Consider the following 25,158-nt stretch of genomic DNA (forward strand, 5'->3'; position numbering starts at 1 on the left):
GCGGGCCCGCGCCGGCTACAAAGCGGCGAAGGTCACGGCGCGAGCAGGAGCGCGCGGGCCGCCGGGAATCCCTTCTGCGGCCCGCGCCCGCGACCTCCGACGCCGCCCGGGAGCCATGGAGGGAGTGAGCGCGCTGCTGGCCAGCTACCCCACCGCCGGCCTGGCGGGAGGCCTGGGGATCACGGCGTGCGCCGCCGCCGGCGTGCTGCTCTACCGGATCGCGCGGAGGTGAGTGCGCGCCCCGCTGCACGCGGCCCGGGCCGCCGCCCCGCCCCCGCGAGGCCACGGCGGAGTCTCCGGTGCGGAGCAGGCCCGCTGGCGAATGCACCTCCCGCTTTCCCTCGCCCCCTAGAGACCTCGTCGGAAGCCGCCTCCGTGCGTGGCTGGGGGAGGGGGCCGCCTGCTCGCTCCTCCCTTCGAGGCCCGAGCCCCTGGCCGCACTGCCCTGCCGGGCCTCTGCAGCCCATCGGTTAGGGTGATGAGAGCTGGCACTTGTGGTCCGCATGCGACGGCAGTAACACTCCCCACGGAGGCTTCCCCCCGAGAAGCCTTCGAGCTAAATACTTAGAAGAGGCACGTGTGAACTGTAGCAGCCTGAGGCAGAAGCCTACACTCCACACATTTAGGGAACTTGTCTACCCAAAGGTGAGGGCGCTGTACTCCTTTGACACTCTGTCTGGGAGGGGTTTGGGGGCAGTACTCTGCCCTGCCGTGGCTTAGAGATCACTCGGAACCCATCCTCTATGGTCAAACCCAAATGGAATAGCCTCTAAAGCATGGTGAAGGAATAGCCCACCTGATCACATTTCCCGAGGACAGGGACATATACGGGTTTATGGAGCCTCTTGGGGACAGCAGGGATGTGCAAAGCTCCGAACTTGTCCCTAGTCACTTGGCAACAAGGAGCTGTGGTTTGAACCCGCGGCAGCCTGGCTGATATGTCACCTTCCTTAACCCTGCTCTTCTGAGGTGGAAGACGCGCAAAGGGTGTTGGAGGTGGTTGACCCGCAGGGGGCTTCTGAGGTGGAATGAGTGAAAGTCCCTGACTCTAGGGATCTCAACCCAAGCGTCTCATCTTGTTCTCACCGTTTCAGGAAGTCAGAGGGGTCTGTGAGATCAGGCAGCCCTTCCTTACCATCTGTTCATGTCCCAAGCAGAGCTTGTCCAGAGCCCAGCACAGGGCATGTGGCCAGAGGAGCAGAGTGGGACTGGTTGTGGGGAGTACTGACTGGGTCACTGCCTGTCATCGCTTCCTGCCCTCTGCTGGAGATCAGAGTCTGAGGCCTAGGTGAGGTGCAGAGAGAGCCAACATCCCTTCATGCTCACACCAGACTATCAAGGTGGAGAGTTTGATTGTTGCAGGTTGGTCAAAGCATGATGCTGTGTGTCTCATCTGGAGGTAAATTGGCCACTCACAATTTTGAAGCAAGGCTGACTTAGCAAGGGGCTGCAGCTTTCCCCTTCCCTGGGGTCAGTGCTGCAGCAGGCAGGAATCAGAATGGGGGTTGAATAAGCCGGAGAAAGGCCGACAAGGAGTTGTTTTTGGAAGGCTTCTTGGTGGAGTGAGTGTTTGCAAGCCAAGCACAGATAGCAAAGGGTAGGACTGTGGTCCTGGGGAGCCATGTGAAGAAAATGTCTCAGTATCTGTTCAGGTCAGTCCTTCCAGAGTTTTTAAATTGTCTAAAGAGTGGCTGTGGGTGGTGGCATTCTACTTTGATCCCAGCACTGGGGAGGCAGAGGCAGGTGCAGGCAGATCTCTGAGTTTGAGGCCAGCCTGAACTGCAAAGCAAGTTCCAGGACAGCCAAGGCTGTTATGTAGAGAAACCCTCTCTCCCCCTCCACCCCCTCTCGCACACACATACACACACTTAGCCAAAGTGGTTGCTGGGAAGTCCTCTAGAGCCCAAATCTTACCACCCTGCTTCCTTACTCATGGAGGGTTTTTTGTTGTTGTTGTTGTTTGTTTTTGTTTTTGTTTTTGTTTTCCTTTGGTTTTTTGAGACAGGGTTTCTCTGTGGCTTTGGAGCCTGTCCTGGCACTCGCCCTGGAGACCAGGCTGGCCTGGAACTCACAGAGATCCGCCTGCCTCTGCCTCCCGAGTGCTGGGATTAAAGGCGTGTGGCACCAACGCCCGCCCGGCACCCATGGAGTTTTCTTACCCTGGTTATTGTTAATGATGAGAGCAGCTGCCATTCCTGGACAGGTGACTCGCAGTGATTACCTGCCATTAGGTAGCAGCTCCAGGGAGGCCATTCTCACCCATTTTACACCTGGGGAAACAAAGCCTCAGGACTGCCCTTCATCACCCAGCTGTAGGTGGAAGGGCTCGGCCTCATACCCACACTGCTTCTAGCCACACAGCTTCTCTGCACCTGTAGCTCTGTGGTGGAGATCCACTCTTCCTGTGCTGTGACTCTTCATGCTACTGCTCAGGTCTGTCGTATCCCTTTACATAACGTACTTGGGGTTCGCCCCTTGTGAATTCGCCATCACTGTCCTCCTTGCACAGCCTGTGGTGACTGCCAGTGTTGTTTGAGATGGTAATTTCTGTGTTTGGATATGAGGAAGATGTATAGCCAAGCCTGACCTAACATTCAGAGGCCCTCTGGCAGTTACTCCTGTGTTTCGGTTCTGTTCAACACTCACTGTTCTGAGCTGCCCACTCCAGCAGAGTGGACGACATTTTACGTGCCCATTTCATGTGACCCTCTCCTGCCCTTGCCCTGCTGCTGAGGGCACCTGTTTGTGACTGATAGCATGTGTCCTGCATGTTGGCTAGCCAGTCCTGTGGCAACTGTTGTCAGCTACTCTCTGAACTGTCACTCTTCTCCTTGTATCCTGGTCCAGGTGGTACATATTGGCTCCTGTGTCGTCTGTGAAAGCCTTGTGTGGTGCTTGGTGAACTGAGCGGGTGATGTGTCTGTCCCCAGAGGATCAGTTTTGGGGGTCTCTGCTGTTGTCAACCACATTGCTGTGAGATTGGTCCAGGCTGTGCAGAATTGCAGTTAGCACTGCCGTCGCCATTGAAGCCCAGGATGTGCCTCCTCAGACTCTGGACTCTTCCTATTCAGTGAGGTCACACTTGGAAGAGCACAAAAGGCATATCCTGTGAAGCTGAGCTTTCCCTGGAGCCGAGTTGCAAGCCTGGCTCTCACAGGCAAAGCCCCTCTGGGAGAGATGGGCACACTGCGCCCCCCCCCCCCCCCGCCCTCAGAGCACCCTAGGATAACTGAGCCTATCTAGTGTCTTCTGTGTCATGTAGCATGGGCCCTGACTGGTTCCTGCGCAGGGAGCTTGAAGTTGTGCGTCTGTCCTGCAGTTTCGGGGCCAGGAGTTCAGCTCTTCCTAAATATCCTGGGCTGGTGGAGAGAGAAAACCTCACCGGGGCACATGTTCGTGTTTCCCCCATGTGTGTTTTGAGCCCATGGAGAGGTTATCAGGCATGTCATTGTCCCTGTCCTCTTCTGTAAAGATCCATCCACCATGGCTCCTTCAAGTTCCTTCTGACATCCCAAGAGTCAAATGTCAAGGTGACCAGCTAGGAAAATGGCTTCCAGGTGCCCCCCACCCACCCGTGGCAATAAATACAACTTGGGCTTGGCCATGGGCTGAGATGCTGCCTCTGCCAAGTCACCCCCCCTTCCTGTGTTGAAGGGACATTCATCTCATCATGTCCACGTTACTCCCCAAATGTGATTTATCATAGAATCTGGGTTGTTAGCTTGAGAAAGAAAAGTGGCCTAAGAAGTTTGAGGGAAACTTGAAGGGACTTTCCCTCAATAAAACCTGGGTAAGTTCTGCACCCAGAGCTGCCTGGTCTGCCTGGGGACAGAGTAGGAACTGTGCAGGGCGACTGGGACTGTTTGCAGCTCTCCCACACCGCCTCTGGCACATGCTGCAACAGTGCTGGAGGGGCTGAGATTCTAGCCAGCTGCCCGGCTGCCCCACCACATAACCTTTTGGAGCTGTCCCTGAAGGAGGTGGTTTCTGGTGTAGAGATCCCAACTGACCATGGTGAACAATGGTTGCTTTGGCCACAAAAGAACACCCCTTTGCAGCATCCACCCTGGCAGAGATTAGCCTCTGACTTCAGGGAGGATGAATCCCCCGCCATCCACTTCCACACCAGGCTTTCTCCAGAGGCCGGGAGCCATTTCCCTAGCAACAGAGCTGGAGACCCAGAGTGGAAGTAATGGCTTCCTGGGTAGGAGGGGCTTCCTGGCCGACTTGTCACTCCAGAGCCACAGCGCCTGCTTGTCTGTCTTTGGCACCCAGAGCAAGCCCAGAAGTTGGCCTTTCCCATCAAATACCACAGAGCTAAGAACCCCAGGGGCAGGTGGGTGCAGTGCCTCAGGCTCAGGGGCAGATGAGAGGTCATGCCTAAGTACCAGCTATGAGGCATGCCTCATGCATAATTACAAAGAGGCCTATAAAAGATGTACAAATTACCACAAAGTAAGTGCTTAATTGCCCAGGAACACCAAACTCATGGGCACTGCAGCAGAGCTCATTCTCAAACCTCCGGCCACAGCTGGTGCCGCAGTGCACTGCATTGCTCTTTCCATTTGGGGGCCAGTAGAGTACCAGGTACTAACAACAGCCTCTCCAGGGCAAAGTCTGTGCAGCTCATTTGAGAAATGAGGGATTAAAATGAAGCTTCTAGGAGGTAGAGTGACCATAGAGACCATGGTACAGGGTACCCTGCCCAGTGCACTGTCTTCAGTTTTTTCCTGTCGGCCCTGGACTATCTGTTGTAGGGAGACACCCTAGCCCCGCCCCAGGCAACCCGGACAGGTGCCAGGTGGACCGAGGACTCGCCTATGAGGGCAGGGTGAAGGGAAGTCGGGGTGACATAAGGGAAGGTTCTTAAGGGCTGCACGCGGAGACCTTGGCCCTTCTCTCTTCTGCTCCCCCGACTACCTGCGCTGGTTCCAGCTCCCTCCCTCTCGCTTGATTGGTGTATGTCAATAAAGACAACCTTGGCACTATCGGAGGCGGCGGGCTGGTCACTCCACAGTCCGTTGTGGGCTGGCTAGTTTGTTCGTTTGTTGGTGGGGTGTGTGGGGTGTGTGGGTGTGTGTGTGGGGGGGGGTGTCTGTGTGTGAGTGTGTGAATGTGTGTGTGGTGGGGTGTGTGTGGTGTGTGTGTGTGTGAGGTGTATGTGTGTGGTGTGGTGTGGGGGTGGGTGGGTGTGGTGTGTGAGTGTGTGGTGTGTGTGTGTGGTGTGGGGTGTGTGTGTGTGTGTGTGTGTGTGTAAATGCAGTGCCCGTGCAGGCCAGAGGCATCAGATCCCTCAGCTGGAGTTATAAGTGGTTGTTGAGCCACCAGAAGTGGGTGCTGGGATCTAAACTCAGGTCTTCTGCAAGACTAGTGAGTGATCTTAACTGCTGAGCCGTCTGTCTGCACTCCTTCCTGATAATGTGAGGGTTAGGCCTGAACTGAGGTAGAAGGAAGTATGAGGCTGGGCTGCTAGAGACCCCCGGCCTCACTGACCTGTGTCACTATCATTTATTGACACTGACTAGTCTAGAACAGTGTTCAGTGCTTCCCAAGGGCAAGCCCCTGTGAGCGGGGAGGGGGTGTTCTTACCCTGCTGACCGGATACTTTCCTTAACCTGCCCACAGTAGGTGTGGATGAATGAAGCTGCTTGCCGGGCAGTGTGGGCAGTTAGGAACTGAACTCCACTTCCAAGGCTGTTCTCCCTCCTGGGCTCCAGACGCGATGGCCCCTTTCCATAGCTCCTGACGTCTTGTCATTGCATTCTTGTGACACCTGAAGCAGCTGGTGCTGTGCCTGGTCCACTTCACAGACATGGCTCACCTGCTGAGTGTGACAGCTGGGGATCTCCTGGGGACACATGCACACGCGCACACATACACACAGAGGCACAGGCACACACGCGCACACACACACACACACACACACACACACACACACACACACACACACGTGTCTGGGTCAGGATTATCCTATAGACCCCACCTGTTCCCAAATGTGTGGCTACTGTGGGCCTGCCCCCACTCCTACCCCCCACTTTACTCAGAAGGCTGGGCCCTGGCTGAGCAGCTGTGACTTGTCACTGTCACCAGTCCCCACCCCTTGGCCTCCTTGGCTGTCTCTCCTCTAGGATTTTTTCTGGGAAGAGCAGAAAGCTCCCTTCAGTCTTAGAACTCTCTCGGAAAATATGACTTGTGCACTCTAGGAGCAGACCTCTTGGAAGAAGAGGGGTCCTAAGCTTCATCTCTATTGGCCCATTGGTTAGCTAGCCCTGGCCCCGTGCCATCGTGCCACCCTGATGTCTGAGACCCGAAATGTTGCGGGCTGGTGGGCCTGGGCTCTCAGGTGGATACTCTGGGGCCTACAGAGCCAGTGAGTCTCCAGCTGCCTCCTGGGAAGTACTTTGTCATTTATTATCCTTAGAGAACTCAGCATCCAAGGAGTCCCTCCTTCCTCCGCCATGACTTCCTCCTTCGGCTGGGCCTTCATCTCCACGTTGGATGTAACTTCCTGCCCTCGGATGGTCTTATATTAATCATATCACGGTCTTCCAGGCTGACTCTATTGTCCTTGGTCCACAGGGTGAAGCCAACCCATACGGTGGTCAACTGCTGGTTCTGCAACCAGGATACACTGGTGCCCTATGGCAATCGCAACTGCTGGGACTGCCCCCACTGCGAGCAGTACAACGGCTTCCAAGAGGTGTGGGCTGGTGGTGGGTGGGCAGGGCTAAGGCTGCAGCTGAGCTGGCCTCAAGCTCACACATACCACGCCACTGTATTCTAACTGTGGTCCTGCTACCATGTGTCCCTTTGAAGAAGAGCAGGTGCAGGGAGCTGTGGCCACTTGTCGCCACAGCAGGTGGCAAGATCGGGGTCCAAGTTGAGAGCCAAGATGTTTGCAGCCCAGTTGCTGCAGACACTAAGTGTTCAGCTTCGTGGGTGGTTTGTCCTCTGTCACGGCTTTGACTACCCAGCCACCATAGTGTGTGAGTGTCTGAATGTAGCTTTTACGGAAACTTAGTAAAACAGACAGCCTACCCATAGGCCCAGCTTGCAGGCTTAGTTCTCAGAGTGTGTGGCTCTTAGGGACAAAACCAGAGTGAGGTATGTGGGCAAGGAGCACCCCAGGGCCTGCCCTGGTGCACAGCCTGGGTGGTGTCTCGGCACCTAGATGATTAGGGTTTCATGTGAGGTGCCACCTGAGGGGTACTTCTGCTCTTGTGTAAAGAAAGCCAGAGTAGGGTTGTCTGAAACCCTGGAACATCCCTGAGTGGGTCCCCACTGACCAGGAGCCCCCTCTCTTCCCCAGAATGGAGACTACAACAAGCCAATCCCAGCACAGTACATGGAACACCTGAACCACGTGGTGAGCGGTGCACCTAGTCCCCGGGACCCCACACAGCCGCAGCAGTGGGTGAGCAGCCAGGTCCTGCTATGTAGGAGGTGCAGCCACCACCAGACCACCAAGATCAAGCAGCTGGCCGCTTTCACGCCACGTGAGGAGGTGAGCATGCACAGATAGCTGTTAACCTCCTGCTGGCCCCACTTTCCAGGATGTGTGGCTTCTTCCTCAGCTGGAGCGAGCTTGGGCTCAGTGTGATCTTGTGGCCTCTGGGAGAACACCGTGGAAACCAGGGCGTGTCAGGTCAGAAGGGTTTTCCCTTAAGCTCGGCTGCAGTTTTGGGGGCTACATCCTGGTCTCATTCGCTAGTCTGTCCTGCCTAGCAGGTCATCCTGGAAGAAAGAGACAGATCCCACCTGAGGCTCAATGATGCCTAGGAAAGAGAGGGGAAATCAGGAATGAGCCAGGAGACCAAGAGGAAGAGCTATCATATGGCTTAGTGGACAAAGACGTTTACTGCCAAGGTTGTTTAAGTTTGATTCTTGGGGTTCACATGATGGGAGAGAGAACAAAGTCCCACAAATTATCTCTAACCTCCACTTACATGCTCACACATATACACTAAATAAATGAATAAATGTAACTTTTTAAAGTTTTTTAGGATGAGGCCATGAGGGAAAGATTGACACCAGGTGGCTTTCCTATTTGCCCCAACAAGAGATCACATTAACAACCATTCCCAGTGATGCCCTGGCTGGACCTTGCTGCATCTCTGAGGGAGCAAGGGATAGGACTTCATCCTGAGCTACTGTGAAACTAGAGAACCGGTTGGCTCTTGGAAACCCAGGCTCAGCCAGCAGCTAGCTCCCTGGTGTGAGGGAATGGAGTTAGATGTCAAACTCAAGGAGGAGAAGGGTGGATCCTGATCCTAGGTCTTCCTCCTGCCAGCACCCAGAGAATATCAGCTCAATGCCACACACTTGAGTGGGTCCTGCCCTACAGAATGTCACTAATGTCACTCTCTCCTAACCTCTACTAACCCTTAGGCAGGGCCAGCATCTGAACCCAATTCCCACGTGTAACACAGATCCTCTACCCGACCTACAGGGCCGGTATGATGAGGAGATTGAGGTGTACCGCCACCACTTGGAGCAGATGTACAAGCTGTGCCGCCCATGCCAGGCAGCTGTTGAGTACTACATCAAACACCAGAACCGTCAGCTGCGTGCCCTGCTGCTCAGCCACCAGTTCCGGCGCCGAGAGGTTGACCAGGCCCATGGACAGGTCTGAGGCCATGGGGCATTTGGGTGTTGAGTCCGTGTGGGAAGATGCTCTGAGAGCTGGGCTCTAGTGACTGAGACATAGCATAGCACACCATTCCTGAGAAACAGCTGCCTGGTGGCCCTTAGTGTCATTGGCTCTTCCTGACAAGAGTGGCTAGGATCATGATGATGCTGTCACACACTTTAGCCCAGTTTTGGGGTTGCCCTGCTGACTGTCCACTTTCTAGACATTCCTGCATCTGTCCTCCTGGCACTCCTGTGCTGCGTTAGGCACTGTGGCTCTGGTCACAGCTGTGGGAACCAATCATGGGGGTTGAGATGCTTAAAAAGCTACACACATGATACATAGGGGTCAGACACAACAATATGTGGCTAAAATTTAACTCTAGTTTTGTCATGGTGTGTAAGCAAATGGTCTGGGTTTTTAAATGATAATAAACCAGGAAAGGACTGTGGCTTAGTAGTGATGCACAGTCTGCAAAAGCTAAAAGACGACCCTCTACAGGCTGGCCTTGTAGGTCTGGTAGAGGCTTGTAAAAGGTAAAAGAGTCAGTAGCAAGTGCATTGCAAGTGAGGCTCGCCCCACCCTGTGCCAGAGACGGGGTCTGCGTCCACTTGGTGTGTGATTTCTGTGCTGACCATTTGGCCATGCTACTTCTGTCCCTGTTCACCTGTGTCTGCTCAGTAGGACAGGCAGCCCCTGTCCTCAGACCCTTGGTTCTTACTCTAGCTTCCTGGTTTCTAACCTGAGTAACTTAGTGGCAGAAATTTTCATTGAATTTTTATTTTATCCAGCGTTAGCTGCACATTTTAGTTGAATTCTAGTTAAGTGTCATAGGAATTTTTGATGAAAACTTGACAGTGATTGAAAAATTTGGAATAAAGTCACGAGTGTTTAGAAAGGGTTTCTGTAGAGAAGGAGCAGAGCCCCTCCCACAGAGACCACCATAGCTAGGCAGTGGCCAGGAGTGGTGTGGGGCAGTGGTGGCCTGAGCGAGCATTAAGGCAAGGGTATAAAAAACGGGACTACTGAGTATCTAGGCCCTGGCCAGCATCCCCACATGGTGGGCACAGGGGTGGCCATTGGGGCTTCTCACTGACCCATCTCTCCCTCCCTCAGAGCTTGAGCTCCTCGGCAATGAGGGCCCCCTTCCAGGTCATCCTGCTCCGTGCCCTGGCCTTCCTGGCTTGTGCCTTCTTGTTGTCCACTACACTGTATGGCCCCAGCGAACCCTTCACCACAGGGGCTGTCCTGCCCCCGGCCCTACCTCCTGGGGGCAACAGCTCTGCTGCCTCAGACAACACTACTACTCAGGCCGAGGGCTGGCAGCAGCTACTGAGCTTGTTGCCAGCGCACACCACAGAGAAGCTACATGAGGCCTGGGCCTTCGGACAGAGCCACCAGACCGGCATTGTGGCAGGGGGCCTGCTTACCTGCCTGCTGGCCATGATACTGGCTGGCCGTATCAGGTGTGTTGTGGGGCCTTGGGAATGGGTGGGCAGAGGTCTGCACACTGCATTGCTGCCTGGGGGTGGGAACCAGGAGGCCTTGCTGGTCCCCTGCTCTGAACTGAACTCCATGCAGGTAGACAAGCCTGTCCAAGTTCTCTGGGGGCCAGGAGGACAAATGGGACTGCATATGACGGTGACACTGAGGCAGTCTGCCGCAGGGCCCAGTCACCTGACAATCTCTAAAATCAAAGTGACAGAAGCCACCTGCCCCAGTGCTGCGGGAGCTCAAGTGAGGGCAGTTTCCTGCCTTGGTTCCCAGGCTCGGCGATAGGCGTAGGAGCCCAGGCTCCTTAGTGCAGGGCATCCTTGACTCATAGGATGGAAGACCCTCCCTGGCCTCACTGCCCTCTTCTCTGAGCTGGGCCCAGTGTATGTGGGGTGTGGAGCAGGAACTGGTGGGGCTCAGGGGGTGGTAGTATCCACTGGGCACACACTCATCTTGCTTCCTCCCGCAGGCTCCGACGCATCGATGCCTTCTCCACCTGTCTCTGGGCCCTGCTGCTGGGGCTGCACCTGGCGGAACAGTATCTGCAGGCTGCTTCACCCAGCTGGCTAGACACACTGAAGCTCAGCACCACATCCCTGTGCTGTTTGGTGGGCTTCACCGCAGCTGTGGCTACAAGGAAAGCGACAGGTCCACGGAGGTTCCGGCCCCGCAGGTCAGAGAAGCAGCAGTGACTGCAGCGGGGGGGAGGGGGACAGGCAATGGACCTTGTCTTTTCTTACCCTCCCCAGAGCCTTGAGTTCATGCTTACCCCTCCGTTGCTCCCAGTTACTCCCTCCCCAGTCCCAGTGCTCCCCAGGTGCCCCGTACTGCCACCGCCTCTCTTGCTTAAGACCCTTTCATAGCCCTGGCTGTCCAAACATGGGCAGACTCCTGGTGACCTGCTTCTGACCCATGGCTTCCTGCCAGCTCCAGGCGCTCCAGTCTTGTCACAGCTCTTCCCTGGCTGTCTCTGACTCCACAGGTGAGGGTGTAGACTGCCCGCTGTACCCTTGCCATTTGTTTGGCGCTGGCTGGTTGACAAGGCCATGGCCTCTTGGAGTGAGCTAGGACTAGAGCAGAGCTGCCCCCTTATCCCTTGAGCCTCCTGGTCCCTCGTCCCCTCGAAGCATTGTTGCCAGTTCCCTGTTTCAAGACCTTCCTGAGACTTGTGGTCCCTCGGGGTCCTTCCCTGGGAGTGGAGACCACAGCTCACTGTGGTCAGCAGGGCCCTGCAGCCCGCCAGGCAGTAGTGCATGTTAATCCCACATTGTGCTGCTCTGTACAAACAGGACACCATGTCATTGTCACTTTGTCCCTCTCTAGCATCAGTGGCTTCCTTGGGATACTTTGTGGATGGAGGGTGAGGCTTCTCCCCTCCCTCTCTGGGGGCAGCTGCAGGCCTATGTCTCAGCCTCACCCTTCTTTCAGGCACAGCTTCCTAGGATGCCACCCCCAAAAGTCTTCCTTAGGGGATGAGCCACAGATCAGGCCCTTGCTAGCTGCATGGTTCTGACCAAACCCCTGTTGTCCCTTAGCCTTGCTCAGCCATCTGAAGTGGGAAGTTGGTCCTCCTGTAGGGCCCTGGGGCGTTGGCCTCAGTGGATTTGAGGACCACCTGAGGCAACACTTGGTGACACTGGTGGTGAAGGTGATGGCCATTGTCAAAGGCCTCATCTGGAGCATAGGCTAATGCTGTACCCACCTGGCATACTGCCCTCTGGTGGCTTCTGGTTGGACTGCACCCTCCTGTGCTGAGTCCTTACCACTTGTCTATTAACACAAATCCCACTAAGCTGCAGGCTCCTTTACCCTCTGCACCAGAGCCCAGGGAGGGCAAAAGCAGATTACACATGAATGGTGTCACATCAAACATGACCATCAGATGCTGGGTCTTTGTCAGATGGCTTCTTGGAACCCCATGGGGAGCTCAAGAAAGACACCCAGCCAGCCCTGCACCTCCCAGTGGTAAACCTGTTTGAGGGTCCTTAAAAGCCATTCTGCCCTCTGACCCTCTGTAACCAGACAGCAACCCGTGTCTTACTCGGCTTCCATGTGTGATGAGCTGAAGTGTCAGAAGGCTGGGGGCTTGTTTCTGGCAATGCAGGGCTCAGTTTGCTCTGGGTAAGGTTGTGGAAGCCCCATCTGACGAGGTGTGGGTGAGGCCATGGTTGAGATGTGGCCTGCTACTGCTGACCTTGTGGGGCACAGCTGCCTGAGAGAACAGAGAACACCTGCCTGTCTCTTTCTCCCAAGAAACTGGCCTACAGGGGGAAAAAAGATGGGACAGGTGGTAGGGCTATTGTCTGTGCGTCCTTTTGCGTATATTGTGGATCTCATTCTCAAAGAGGCTGACAGTAGGATGCTAATTTCTGTTTTCTTGACATTGAATAGCAGCAGCAGGGTGTGTGTGTTTGTGTTTGTGTGTATATATATATTTAAATTATTTATGATACATAGAGCCAGCTCTGGCCAGCCAGGATCCCTGCTAAGCATGTTGCTCCTGCCTTCTGGTGGGTGTAGAAAATATACCGCAGCAAGGACTCCTGGCATTTTAAAGAGTTTTGGGTTTTGCTTTTTAACATTAATTGTCCTTTAAAGTTTTGCTAGTCGGAGAAAGTGCCAGCATGTTCTGGTGTCGCTGGCAGAAGCTGAGAAAATGTGAGCACCCTTGGGTTGTGGCTTGTTGGCTGGGGACAATTGCCCTGCCATCCCTGGTCAGAGTGGGATCATCCCAGGTACATACAGGTTGTGTCCCTGAAAAATGCAGGAGAGACACTCGGCCGTACTCACCTCTGGGTCTGGGGTCCCCACTCTGGCCCAGCAGACTGTCCAGTAACACTTGCCCTGGAGTAAACCACCAGGACCACTCTCTTCCCTCCCCTGGCCAGCCCATCTGCCCTGCTGTGTCCTTTATCTGCCCCGGTACAAGTCTTGTGTGGTGTAGTAGAATTGTGACTAATTGTCTAGCGACCCTGATCACTGTAACCACCGCTGGCCATAGCGTCATGTTCTGAATGCTGTGTTTTCAATAAATGCCTCCTGGACCCGCTCACTCCGGTTGGCACCAGGTACCGCGTCTTTTTTTCTTTCATGATCCTTCAGAAGGGCTTCTGTGCCAAGGTGGGAGGTGGGTGGCTTTCCGGGTCACTGCATTTACACAGGATTCTGGGCTTGGGAGCAGGCTGGGGAGCTGGTGATGACAGGAATGGCTTGAGGGCACAGCTGTTCCTTTGTCTTACCAGTGTTTTTCCCATGTGAATAAGCTGGAGCTTGGTGGGTTACGAGGAGGAAGTCTTGAGGCTCCCCTCAGGGTTGGGTTAGTGAGTTCCTGCCTTGGCCTGATGGCCTTCCTCACAGTCAGGGAAACAGGAGACTGAGAGGCGGGGCGTTGGGTTCCAGGATGCAGGCATCCTGGGAGCACTCATAAAGGAGTGCTGGGCCCTATGCACAGGACGCTGCCTTGGGGACTCCCAGGGCAGAGCAGAGCTGAGGCTCCACCTTTGGGAGCCACTCATCTGATGATGCCACCTTGTGTCACAGCCAGAGGGAACAGACCTCCAAAGCCCTCTCTCACAATGCTAACATTGTCAGAGGCTTCGAGACCGGAAACATCCCCGTGCCTAGTGGCCAGGACTCCCAGGCTTGACCACCACGTGGCCCAGGGTTGAGCAGAGCTGGAGAGAACAGGGATAGGCTAGCGAAGCCCAGCCCAGCTTTTGGTGCTGACCCTCTGGGGCCGGGAGGCCATTGTCCCTGCCTGGCTGGGGCCCTCTCCATGTACTGCATCCCCACTGCTTGCTATCGACCCTTTGGGGTTGCCTAATCCAAGGTCACCTGGCTCCTGGCTGTGGCAAGAATGGGCTGGCACAGGAGGCCTAGTGTAGTGTCCTGCTGCCACCTGCTGGAAGGGTTTGGCCATGCCTATGCACCTGCTCTGAGACTGGCTGACACCTGCCACAACTTCCACACAAATTCTCAGTGGGCCCCAGTGTCTTCTTGCAGGGGCTCATACACAGTCAAGCTTGTGGTACCCAGATTCCAGCCTCACCTCTGCTGGCCCTAAAGTGCCTGAAGGTGTCCATGGGTCTCCACTGGGCCATTCCCTGAGGTCCTGCCAGACTCATTTAGGATTAATGGAAAGAGAAACCCCTTTTTTTTCTTGGTCCTGGAGATCAAACCCAGATACCCTCCCCACATCCACACACACTTGGCAAATACTCTACCACTGAGATAAGCCCCATCCCACAAAATTCAACTTTCCTGCTTAAGACAGAGCATTCCTCAGAGTCTTAGAGTGAGAAGTGGGGCTTCCAAACAGCCCCCCAAAGGAGCAAAATTAGGGTGCTCCAAGAATGCCCCACTACAGTTTTGCTGTGCCCTGATTTCCTGTGTTCCCCCAAACACTGAGCTGCAAGTTCCGGTGGCCTCACGGTCCTTTGCAAGAGACTGGGAAGGTCATCTCAGTCTCTGGGCGTTCACCATATGGCTACATATGTTTCTCTCACAAAACTGAGAAATGGGGACAGAGGTAGTGCAGAGCTTGGCTAGCAGTAGCTCCGAGCCCTCTGCCGTGACGCATGGGGACCTGGCCCTGTTCACCATGAGGTCTGACCCTGCCAGCCCATCCGTCGGCACATTTGTCCCTTGGGACCGAGGTAAGGCTGGACCGGAAGCTCCTTCCAGACGGCAGACTAATGTATTAACTGCCTCTGCCCTCTGCCCTCTGTAATCGGGTGCCTTAATCAGAAGCATGGTTGACATTCCGGCCTGTGGCCATCAGGTTCTGTTGTGTGATTTGTACTGTTCTCGAGTTAAAGAGACACTGTCACCTTCTGTCTTTTGGGCAGCTTGGTGGTTGTTTGGGGTCTTTTCTAAGATTGAGTTTGGCGTGTATGCTGTAAGAGCCTCTTCTGGGGGTCCAAGGCCTGGCCATCTCCCCCTGTGCTGCAGGAGGCAGCCTCATGAGACGTGACCCAGGGAGAGCTGTGGCAGCACCCAGCCCAGGTGGGAACCACCCACAGTATCCTTGAGTCCCACTGCCTCATTGGGAGCTTCTGGGCAAACAATGGAGGTGGCCAGAAGAGCCCTGGTCCTCTGAGCCTCACTGAGTGCCTGGTTGGGGCCAAGGGGATTGGCATGAGGCTGGCCAGGGTAACAGTGTCACTTTAATGTTGAGAATCATAGTAGAGGTAGATTGCAGTGAGTCGGCGGGGGTTGGAGGGGGCATGCTGGGTGGGGTGGGTCATGCTGGTGTCTCCCAGCCACCCGCTCCTAATCAGTGGACAACTGCCCTTTTGCTTCAACTAACGCACGCCTCCTCTGGGTCCCCAACTCAGGCCCACCTCATGCCCTGGGAGGGGCCAGGCCCCATTGTGCAGAGGCTACTTCCAGGACCTGCCCTCCTCACTCTCCTCCTCTTTGTGCCCCGTGGGCCTTGCAGGTACTTCTCAGGAGACTCTGCCAGCCTTTTCCCCTCCAGCCCCAGCCTGGCCATGCCCTGCCCAAGCATCACAACCTCACCAGCGTCCCTGTTCATACCTACCCCACCCGGCTTCCTGCCTCTTACTAAGCAACAGCTGTTCCGATCTCCCCGGCGGGTGTCACCCTCCTCGCTGCCAGGCCGCCTCAACCGGGCCCTCTCACTGGGAACCATACCTTCTCTGACCCGGACAGGTAAGACCTTGCAAGTATTGGTGACAGAATCAGGCTGAGGACAGCTGGGCCAAGATGGTATGAAGAGGAGATGGGGCAATACCAAAGAGTTAGTTTGAATTTCAGCTAAGGAGATGGACGGGGCGGGGCTCAGGCCCAGGTGAGCCCACTCAGCAGCACATTGACCAACCACATCCCCTGTTTCCCTCCTTACTTAGAATATAGGCCTGTAGGAGAATGTTACTCATGGGTGGTTGTGTTACTTGAAATGATATATTTAAAGGGCTCAGAAAGACACTAGAGGTCCAGCTCAGTTGGTAGGGTACTTGCTTAGCGTTCACAAGGTCCCAGATTCAATCCCCAACACTACATAGACCCGGCATGGTGGTGCACACCTGTAAATCCAGGACTCTGAAGGCAGAGCTAAGAGGATCAGAAGTTCAAGGTCATCTTGTTAGTATTCAGGCATCTGCACTGGCCTGTCTGGTTCTGACAGGGTACACCCTCAGCTGCAGCCATTAAGAGCACCACCTGTGCATATTCTCTATGTTCCCTTTCAAAAGGGCCCTGCCCACCTCCCATCCTCTTCTCTTTCTTTCTCTCCCTCTCTCTGCCTTTCTCTCTTTCCTGCTGCTCCTGTCCCCGGAAGTTGGTCTCCCCCTCCTCTTTCCTTTTCACGATCCTTTTTCTTAATAAAAAGTCATTCCAGTTGAACTCTGTTGGATGGGATCTTTCTCTCTCAAGCCACTTTATTTTTTTTTTATTATGTATACAATGTTTTGCCTGCATGTATGCCTGCAGGCTGGAAGAGGGCACCGGATCTCATTATAGATGGTTGTGAGCCACCATGTAGTTGCTGGGAATTGAACTCAGGACCTCTGGAAGAGCAGTCAGTGCTCTGAGCCATCTCTCCAGCCCCTCAAGCCACTTTATTTTAATTACAACAATCTTCAACTATATAGCCAGTTTGATACCAGCTTGCCCTGTCTCCTCCCTCCCCAACCGGCCCCGCCCTGCCTCACCCACCCACCCTCCCAAAAGGTGCTCAGAGAGTGACAAGCGCCCTGGGTGGTCTCAGTATATGAATGCTCACTGAGTTTTACTGTTTTCTCCCTATCTTACTGGAAAACGTGTGCCTGAAGGGCAAAGATTTTGTTCCTGTCAGTTGTGTTTGTTGGTGCTGGTCTTGGGGAGCCTGAAGAGACCAAGCCCCAGCCCTGTCTGGAGGGATTCTGTCTTGCCCCTCTCCTTCCTGGTAGAACCTGCTAGGAAGGTTGCTCATTTTGTTCTTAAATTGAGACAGAGAGGGGGCGCAGAGGGAGAAGGAGAGGGGCGCAAAGGGACCAGATCATACATGTAAGATCAGGTCATCTAGCCTGTCCATATGGCTTCTATCCATTGAGTCATCTCGCCAGCCCGATATCCAGTTTTAAACAAGCTTAATCCCAGTGTGTTAGTGACAATTCTCACTGGCCTTTGGGAACCTCCCTGAGTTTGCCTCAATCTCAGGAGTGTCCTGTGGCTTTCTGGGTGTCGAATGAGCTTCAGGGCATAATGTGGGTACATCTTGGTTCACCCCCTTTCTTCTTTATCTAACAGTGCTGGGCTTGGTCATTTAGCCAGGCTTCCACTTAGACCCTCAACAACTTCATCAGAACCCCGGGAGCCCCAGTCTTTAGTGACTTGCTCAAGGTCCCCCTGCCATTGGATGTGAGCCTAGCTGCCAGGCCCGTTGGTGCAGGCTGCTTCTCGACCCGCTTTGTTCAGGTTGAGTGTTCTCCCTGCGGGACATGTGGACACCGCAGCAGGAGTTAGCATTTGAGCTAAGCAGGGACATGGTTCCAGCCTTGGAGTAATGAGTGGAGATGGGAATGTCCTTAGTGTGGAGGTTTGGGTCACCCTGTGTGCCAGGTTCTCTTGAAAGAACAGTGCCAGCCTCTCTCCTGTTCATCAGAGCAAGTGCCATGCTCTCCACAAAGCTTGAGGGCCGTTGCAGGCAGTCCACAGCTAAAGGTGCTGCTGACAGGTCTCTGTCGGCTGTGCAAGTGACAGCTATGGTCAAGTGACAGCTATGGTCAAGTGACAGCTGTGGTGTGGAGTCCTTAGAAGGACCTCATCAGGGAAACCTACCCCTAACTCTAACACTAACCCTAACCCTACCCTAAACCTAACCTTAACAATAAACCTAAACATAACCATCAACCTAACCCTAAAGCAAACCCTAAGCCTAACACTAAAACTAACACTAACTGTAACTCTACCCATAAACCTAACAGTACCCCTAACCCTAACCGTGACTGGATGGCAGTACCTGTTTCCATGAAAGCATGCAGTACTGTGTGACAGGGACGTGGAGGCAGAGGGTGGTGGCTGTCACCCTCAGGTCTGGCTATGTTGCATTTCTCTTTTGCCTAGACTCAGGATACCTGTTCAGCGGGAGTCGCCCACCATCTCGGGTATCTCCACCTGGGGAGGTTTCTCTTTCAGGTAAGGAGAAGGAGAGCTGGCAGAAGGGCCTGGAAAACTTTGCAGGAACCCCCGAGGCAGGTTAACTGTGAGCTTTGGGGGCAGTGGAACTGTGTTCTAGTCCTAGGCAAGAGTTGAACATGGATGCCTAGATTTTCTCTGATGTGAAGCTGGGGTCAGACAATATCATGCTTTGCTCACAGATAGAGCCAGGTGCTAGTTGCAGCCCTAGGAGGTCAGGCCAGCTGACCTCAGAGCAGATGCCAGTCTGCCCCTGCCAGGGCCCGGCTCAGCCCAGGGAGGTCTAAGAGATACAAGGCTCCCTTACGACATTCCAGCCCTCAGGCCCTGCTCCCTCAGGTGTCTGCAGGGTTTCCCACCATCCCCAGGCTGCGCCTTACCCTTGGGGAGCCCCGGGTCCCGGTGGTGGGGGCAGATGTCGGTGTCCATGTGCCCCTGTGACACTTGTCCCTCCCCCGCTCTGCAGATTACTTCTCTCTGCTGTCGAGCAGCTTTCCCGCTCCCCCTCTCGCTTCCCCAGCACCTTCGGTGGCCAGCTCCATGGCCTCCAGCTCTGGCTCCCTGCGCCACCGCAGGCCCCTCATCAGCCCTGCCCGGCTCAACCTGAAAGGGCAGAAACTGCTACTCTTCTCACCCCCGGGGGAAGCGCCCAATACTCCCAGCAGCTCGGAAGAGCACTTGACACCCAATGGCAGCCTCTTCATTGAGCCTCCTCAGCTCCCCCAGAGGAATTGCACACGGGACACCAAACACAACATGGGTATGTGTGGGCCTGAAGGGTGTGTGTAGTAGGTACTGCCATGGAGTGCTTGGCTGATCCCGAGGTCATCTGGCACTGTGGTGGGGTCTCTGTAGTCACTTTGTTTTGTTTTGTTTTGGTTTTTGGTTTTTTTTGGGGGAGGGTGTTTGTTTGTTTGTTTGTTTTGTTTTTTCGACGACAGCGTTTCTCTGTGGTTTTGAAGGCTGTCCTGGAACTAGCTCTTGTAGGCCAGGGTGCTCTCAAACTCACAGAGATCTGTCTGCCTCTGCCTCCCAAGTGCTGGGATTCTCTGTAGTCACTCTTAAGCACCGGACTGCCCAGTGTGATTCAGTTGACCTTGAACCCTCTCCAATGGGTGCTTTTACCCTTTGCTCTTTAGAAGTGGCTTTCAGGGTCCTTATTTACTGGTACTTTGGAAAGCCTGTGTGCACTGTCGGCCTGTGCCTGTCAGGGGCGCTTCTATTGTCTACCAAGCATTTTTAAAAGCTAATTGGACTCTGTTAAAATTTAGACTTTGACTAGGAGTGTGTGGCTTTCTTGGGTCTGTAATGTGGGTAGATTTGACCACATGGGCTAAGCGGTGTTGAGAGAAGAAGATAGGCAAATGGTCTGTGGCCCTGAAGCCACTCTGGTCCTCAGCCTCAAGCCTCAAGCCTCACTGCCTCGTGGCACTTGGTGGTGCCAGTTAGCACTTGAGTGCTGCCCTGACCTCAGCACAGGGTTCAGATGAGTCCCTGGCCCTCTGCTGCTCAGAGGTGAGCAGTTGGGACTTGAGGCCCTTGTCCTAGGACAGAAGCAGAGCTGCTGGGATGCCCTGGGGTTGAGCTGAGAGCACAGCCGGATCTCTCCCCTCTGTAGACATGAGGTCCATGCTGGCGAGAGACGGCGCCGCCTGCAGCAGCCACTCCATCAAGAAAGAGGATGACTCGTCACAGTCCTCCGCCTGCGTGGTTGACACCACCACCAAAGGGTGCTCGGAGGAGACTGCTCCCTGGAAAGGTTTGTGACTTGGTAGGAGCTCAAATTCCAGATGTTCGGTGGCCACTGAAGACATCCAGGATGGCACTTCTCTGGAGAGTCTCAGTGTGGTAGCCAGTTGTGGGCCTGGGTACTCTAAAGGCTTCCTGTTTGGGCCAGAGTGCCACCAGCCTCCTGGGTTGGTCCTGGCTTACTGACAGATGGGCTGTGAGACCGTCAGTGGATCCTGGTGACCTCCCCCACATGGGGGAGACCGGACACTGGTAGTAGAAGGAACAGGTCAGCAAGTGAGATTTCTTGGCTGGGAGCCAGTACTGCCCCTGAATTGGATCTGGAGTGTGGTCTGGTGACTTTGGGGCCATGATGAAAAGACCTGGGACCTCATTCTACTTTGGGTTATTATGTTGTTTTTAAGCAAGGTCTCCTGTAGCTCAGGCTGGCTTTGAACTCACTAAGCTGAGAATGCCTTTAATCTCCTTGTCTGCTGCCTCTGTCTCCCCAGTGCTGGGCTCATAGATGCATGCCACCATTCCCAGCTCTGAGTCTACTTTTTAATCTCTGAGACTTGAGCAGGGTAGTCCCCATAAGCCTCCATTTCTTCTTTTGTAACATGGATATTTTGGTTGCCCCCTCGTTACCTGGGTAACTGTCACAGACAGTCTGACCTAAGGTCCATGTGGTCACACAGGTTCTGGAAAGATATGCCTTCAGAGAAGCAGGGCTAACCAGAACCCTGGGATGTCCCCAGGTCCTCCATGCAGGGAGGACTTTCCTGGAGGGAAGACTAGATGTGGCCTGGCCAGCTGGGGTAGGTCTAAGCACCCAACATAGATTTGGGGTGCCAGCCACACTGCTTCTGACTTGTGTCCTGCTTACAGCTCCTGTTGGCCCTTCTCTTGTCCGGGGCCTCCTGGCTGTGAGCCTGGCCATCAATGCCCTCTTCACCTCAGCCTATCTGTACCAGAGCCTGCGCTGATCTCCTTGAGTGCCCTCGGGAGGGCACTCTCCAGGTGCATGCTGCTTCCACCACTGCCGCTCAGATCCCTCCCTGAGGGGCTCTGTCTCCGCCTTGACACCAGGGCCCTTGACCCCCCTGGTTTGAGTCCCTGACCTCAGGATACCTGCTGTCCCCCCCAACAGACTGCAGACATCAGCTGTGTTTGGTGCTGACACTCTGACCCTGAAGCCAGGGATCTCTGACAGCTGCAGCCAGGGCCAACCGGGCTGCCTCTGCCCTACTGCTGGCTAGTGAGTCACATCTTCCTCTGCTCCGAGACACCAGAGGTCTGCCTCAGAGCCCCGCCAGAAACCCACATGAAGAAGGCCCCTGAGAGAAGCCTGTGGAAACCTGAATCACTTCATCCTTGCACCCGCCCACTCCAGGGAGCAAGCCTCCCTGAAGCCCACCTTGCCCCTGACTGTTGGCTCCCACCAGGGCTGAGTAGGTGGGGAGCCTGGGGCTACATTAAGTACCTGTGTTCTCTTTCCCTGACTCCTGACTCACACACCTGTTTTGTGACTTCGGTGACTCTCAGCAAGTAGCCCCGTTGCCCGGAGAGCACCAGCACCACCCGTGCCCATTTGTCTAAGCCTCTCTCACGTCATCCAGAGTCCTGGCCTGGCCTGTCAGTGCCAGGTGAGCCGCACAGTTCAGATGAGACTCCCCACACCGAGACCCCTTTCTCCTTCAGTCCTGAGGCCCTACTAGTCTCTCCTTCATCCTGCCCCCACCTCTGTCCCACTGACCTCTGACTCCAGCCACCTCAGCTGGTCTCCGTGCCCAACCACTGCCCTGTTGAGGACACTGCAGACTTGTGGAGCTCATCTGTCCCATGAGGAAGGAGGGACTTTGGCCTAACACTGGGCCTTTCCATACTGTGTGGTGACATGTGCCTGTGGGGTGAGTCCCATCCCCCAACCCAGGCCTTGACCCCAGGAATGTGTGTATGTGTGTGTGAGTGTGTATATGTGTGTCTTTGTGTTACATCACTTGGGATTTATTGTGGGGGAGGGGCATGGGGCAGGGAAGGGTCTTCACTGTCATTCAGGGATAAAATTTAACTTTATTTTTCTACACATTTTTTGCCAGGTGAGGCATGTGCTTTGAAACAGATGCCCCCAGCTCTCCCTGCCAGGAGGCTGCTTGTTAAGCTTGGGTGCTCTCTAGTGTTCTTTTCTTTCTTTTTTACTGTAGGGAAGGAGGCCTGACCTGACCTCCACACTCCTATCCTAGGAGCTCTTGATGACATCCTGGGTTGTCTCACACCCCAGCATGTGGGCAGTCAGGACAGTGTCAGGACTCCATGAGTCCAGCTGCCACCAAAGGTTCCAGCTTGGGGGTGGCACTTGTATAGTGTCTGCATTTGTATAGTGGGTGCATCAAGTTTAAATATATTTTTTTTTCCCCCCGGCCTAATGAAACCAAATTGTTCCCCAGCATCCTGTGTCCTGCCCTGAGAAAGCGCCTGGGAGAAGCTGTGGCCCCTCCCTCCCAGCAGGCCAGCCTGGCACTCTGTGCACCCACAAGGGGCTTCTATTTACATTTTGATTCACACATAAAACATGTTATTTTTCTTTACAAAAGCAAAAAAAAAAAAAAAAAAAAAAAAAAAAAACCTGAAACAAAAAACCATGCCAACCTTTGACTTGTACCAGGCTATGCTGTCTTTCATGGCTGTCTGGAATCGCTTCCCGGAAGAAAAGCACCCATCCCAGGGTGAGGTGCTATGTAGCTCCTTGGTTCAGAGAATCCATGGAGCCCTGGTTCTTGAAGGAGTGAGCTAGGAGCCAAGCTGTCCTGCTGACTTATGTGTGCCCAGACGCCTGTGAGCACAAGAAATTGATGGTGTGCATGGAGAGTGTCACACACACCTCCCCTGCCTCAGGCTAAAGAGACCGTCTGGAGTCCTTTCTGTTGCTGTGACAGGCACCATGACCAAAAAGCACAGGAGAGGGGAAAGGGTTTATTTAGCATATCGTTCCAATCACGACGATAGCTTGAAAACGGGCTTGCATTGCCAGTCCACATAGCCATTACCTCTGACCAAGGAACTCTGCGGATGGAATTGGGTGGAGACCATGGGCAGAGCTGCCAGCTGACTGACAGTCTCAGCTTTATACCATTCAGGACCCCTGCCTAGGGACTGGTGCTCCCCCTAGTAGGCTGGGCTCTTGAGGCTACATCAATTAAAAAGGCAATCCACAGATATGCCCACATTTGAGTCTCATCTATGGATTTCCTCAATTGAAATTCTTTCCAGATTAATTCTAGGCTGTCAAATAGACAGAGCTAACCAAGACCACCGGCCAGCAAATGGCTCATTAGCCCTGTGGATCTCCTGGCCACTGAGCTCAGAACCTGCTGGCACAGAGTGGAGCAGTGCCTAAATTCTGCCCTGACAACCCTTAAAAAGCCCGTGCCCTTTCCTGTCTCTCCCACCAGACCCATTTCGCATTCCCAGTGAGATCAAGCATTTACTGTGGCCACTTGATTATTTCTGAGCTGGGCCTGTGGTGGTTTTAATCAGACAAAGCCTGTCCTGGCTAAATATCGGAGGCCTTCCCTAAAGCAGCCTGCATCTTACCCCTTACTGTGCTGGAGCCTGTGGCCCCACCTTCACCAAGGCTGTTTCCTCCTGTCTCGAAATTCCTGTCCTGATTGCTACCCTCTGCCTTTTGAAGGTGTATTATACAGTTCCTGGAGCCCAGAGTGGAAGGGGATAACTGACTCCACCAAGTTGCCCCCTGACCTCCACTTGTGTGTGGTGGCTTACTTACACCCAGACACAAAATAGTGTTAAAAAATTCAAGGGCCAGTGAAATGGCTCAGTGAGTAAAGGGGCTTGCCACCAAGCTTGGCAGTTTGAATTTGATCCTGGAACTCACACGATAGAAGCTGCAAGGTAACCTCCACCCATGAGTGTGTATGCTCTAGCAACAAAGTTTTTTAAATTTAAGCTTTTGCTTTTGCTTGTTAATTAAGATGAGGTCTCTGGTGGCAGAATCCTGTAATCCTTGCACTGGAGAGATGGAGACCAGAGAACCGGGAGTTGAAGGTCAGCTGTGTAGTTTCATGCCAGCCTGAAAGAGACCCAGAAAGTTGAGAAGCTAGCTCTCTGTTCTCCCCTCAGTTCGTTCAAAAAGACATTGAGGCTGGGCCTAGTGGATCACACCTCTGATCTCAGCACCCTGGAGGCTGAGGCAGGTGGTTTACCTTCAGTAGACCAGCCTGGACTACAGATGTACACGCCTTTAAACCCAACACTTGGCAGACAAGAGGCAGGCAGATCTCTGAGTTGGAGGCCAGCCTGGTCTACAGAGTGAGTTCCAGGACAGCCAGGGCCACACAGAGAAACCCTGTCTCAAAAAACAAAGTGGGAAGAAAGCGTATGCTGCAGCCTCCCTGCAGACACATGCAGGGGAGGGGAGGGGAGGGGAGGGTGGCGGCAGCTAGGCAGAGAAGATGAGGAGGAAGCCCTGTATCATCTCGTTGAGATCAGGGACACCGGACACTGTTGTGCCCTCCAAGTAGAGGATGCTGCCTGCATCTCAAAGGCTAAATGTTTGGCGTCCTTTAGAAACAGGCTGGACACGGGAGCGAACCTGTGGCCCTAATAGTCTCACACACCCCTTAGGTGCCAGTGCGCAGTGAGTGGCGGGGAGAAGTGGTGCCCGTTTGTGTTTCTGTCGCTACAGCAGAGAGGAAATAGGAGGAGGGCAGGCAGGCTCGATGAGGAGGTGGAATGGGAAACGCTATGGGGAGGGGGCTCTGGAACCCCCTAGAGAGTGGCTGGACGTCGGCAGGAGGGGTAGGGGTGGGTACGGGTGCCTCCGGGGGTGAGGAGGGAGAAACGGGAAGGTGTGTGCCAGGGCCATTCTGGCCAGCACCTACGAAGGGGACGCAGTCTGGATGGTGTGTCGCGTGCAGTGTGGGAAGTAAGAAATAGGAAGTTTGGGGAAGAAGGAACCGGTTTCAGAAAAAAACAAGCCTCGCACGCCAGCACCTGCTGCAGTCAGCGGCTCGGCCCTTGTATGCCCCGCCCCAATGGCAGACGCCGGAGGGAAAGGGAATTCTGCACTGGCTGCAGGAAACGCCGCTTAAGCACATAGCGTGCCTTTAGTTCCTTCCCGGCAGGCAGATCTCGGTGAGTTCGATGTC

The 25,158-nt window shown here is 54.4% G+C and overlaps 1 protein-coding gene and 1 long non-coding RNA gene across 3 annotated transcripts; both read left to right on the forward strand.

Annotated features, from left to right (window-relative positions):
• On the forward strand, nt 1-23,956 carry Tmem201 (transmembrane protein 201). Of its 2 annotated transcripts, none has more exons than XM_027398280.2 (11): nt 1-228; nt 6,580-6,700; nt 7,310-7,504; nt 8,450-8,626; nt 9,746-10,095; nt 10,593-10,796; nt 15,564-15,796; nt 18,191-18,262; nt 18,729-19,022; nt 19,881-20,021; nt 20,879-23,956. In XM_027398280.2, the coding sequence occupies exons 1-11, from the start codon at nt 116-118 to the stop codon at nt 20,974-20,976; spliced, it is 1,998 nt and encodes a 665-aa protein (XP_027254081.1). In that variant the 5' UTR covers nt 1-115; the 3' UTR covers nt 20,977-23,956. The 2 variants fall into 2 exon arrangements, with proteins under 2 accessions (XP_027254081.1, XP_027254082.1); XM_027398281.2 differs by having other exon boundaries at nt 21,141-23,956.
• Nucleotides 236-4,988, forward strand: LOC118238274. The gene is made up of 3 exons (XR_004768114.1): nt 236-645; nt 1,158-1,362; nt 2,848-4,988. It is a non-coding gene; the product is annotated as an uncharacterized LOC118238274 (long non-coding RNA).
• Nucleotides 23,957-25,158: the final 1,202 nt, after the last annotated feature.

Source organism: Cricetulus griseus, chromosome 2 (genome assembly GCF_003668045.3).
Source record: "Cricetulus griseus strain 17A/GY chromosome 2, alternate assembly CriGri-PICRH-1.0, whole genome shotgun sequence".
Taxonomy (NCBI): Eukaryota; Metazoa; Chordata; class Mammalia; order Rodentia; family Cricetidae; genus Cricetulus; species Cricetulus griseus.

Bases quoted from the DNA above. Each gene is read 5' to 3' on its own strand.
- Tmem201 (XM_027398280.2), top strand. From the start codon at position 116: ATGGAGGGAGTGAGCGCGCTGCTGGCCAGCTACCCCACCGCCGGCCTG. The intron at 8,627-9,745 runs GTCTGAGGCCAT...TCCCTCCCTCAG, and splicing joins TTGACCAGGCCCATGGACAG to AGCTTGAGCTCCTCGGCAAT. The intron at 10,096-10,592 runs GTGTGTTGTGGG...TTCCTCCCGCAG, and splicing joins ATACTGGCTGGCCGTATCAG to GCTCCGACGCATCGATGCCT.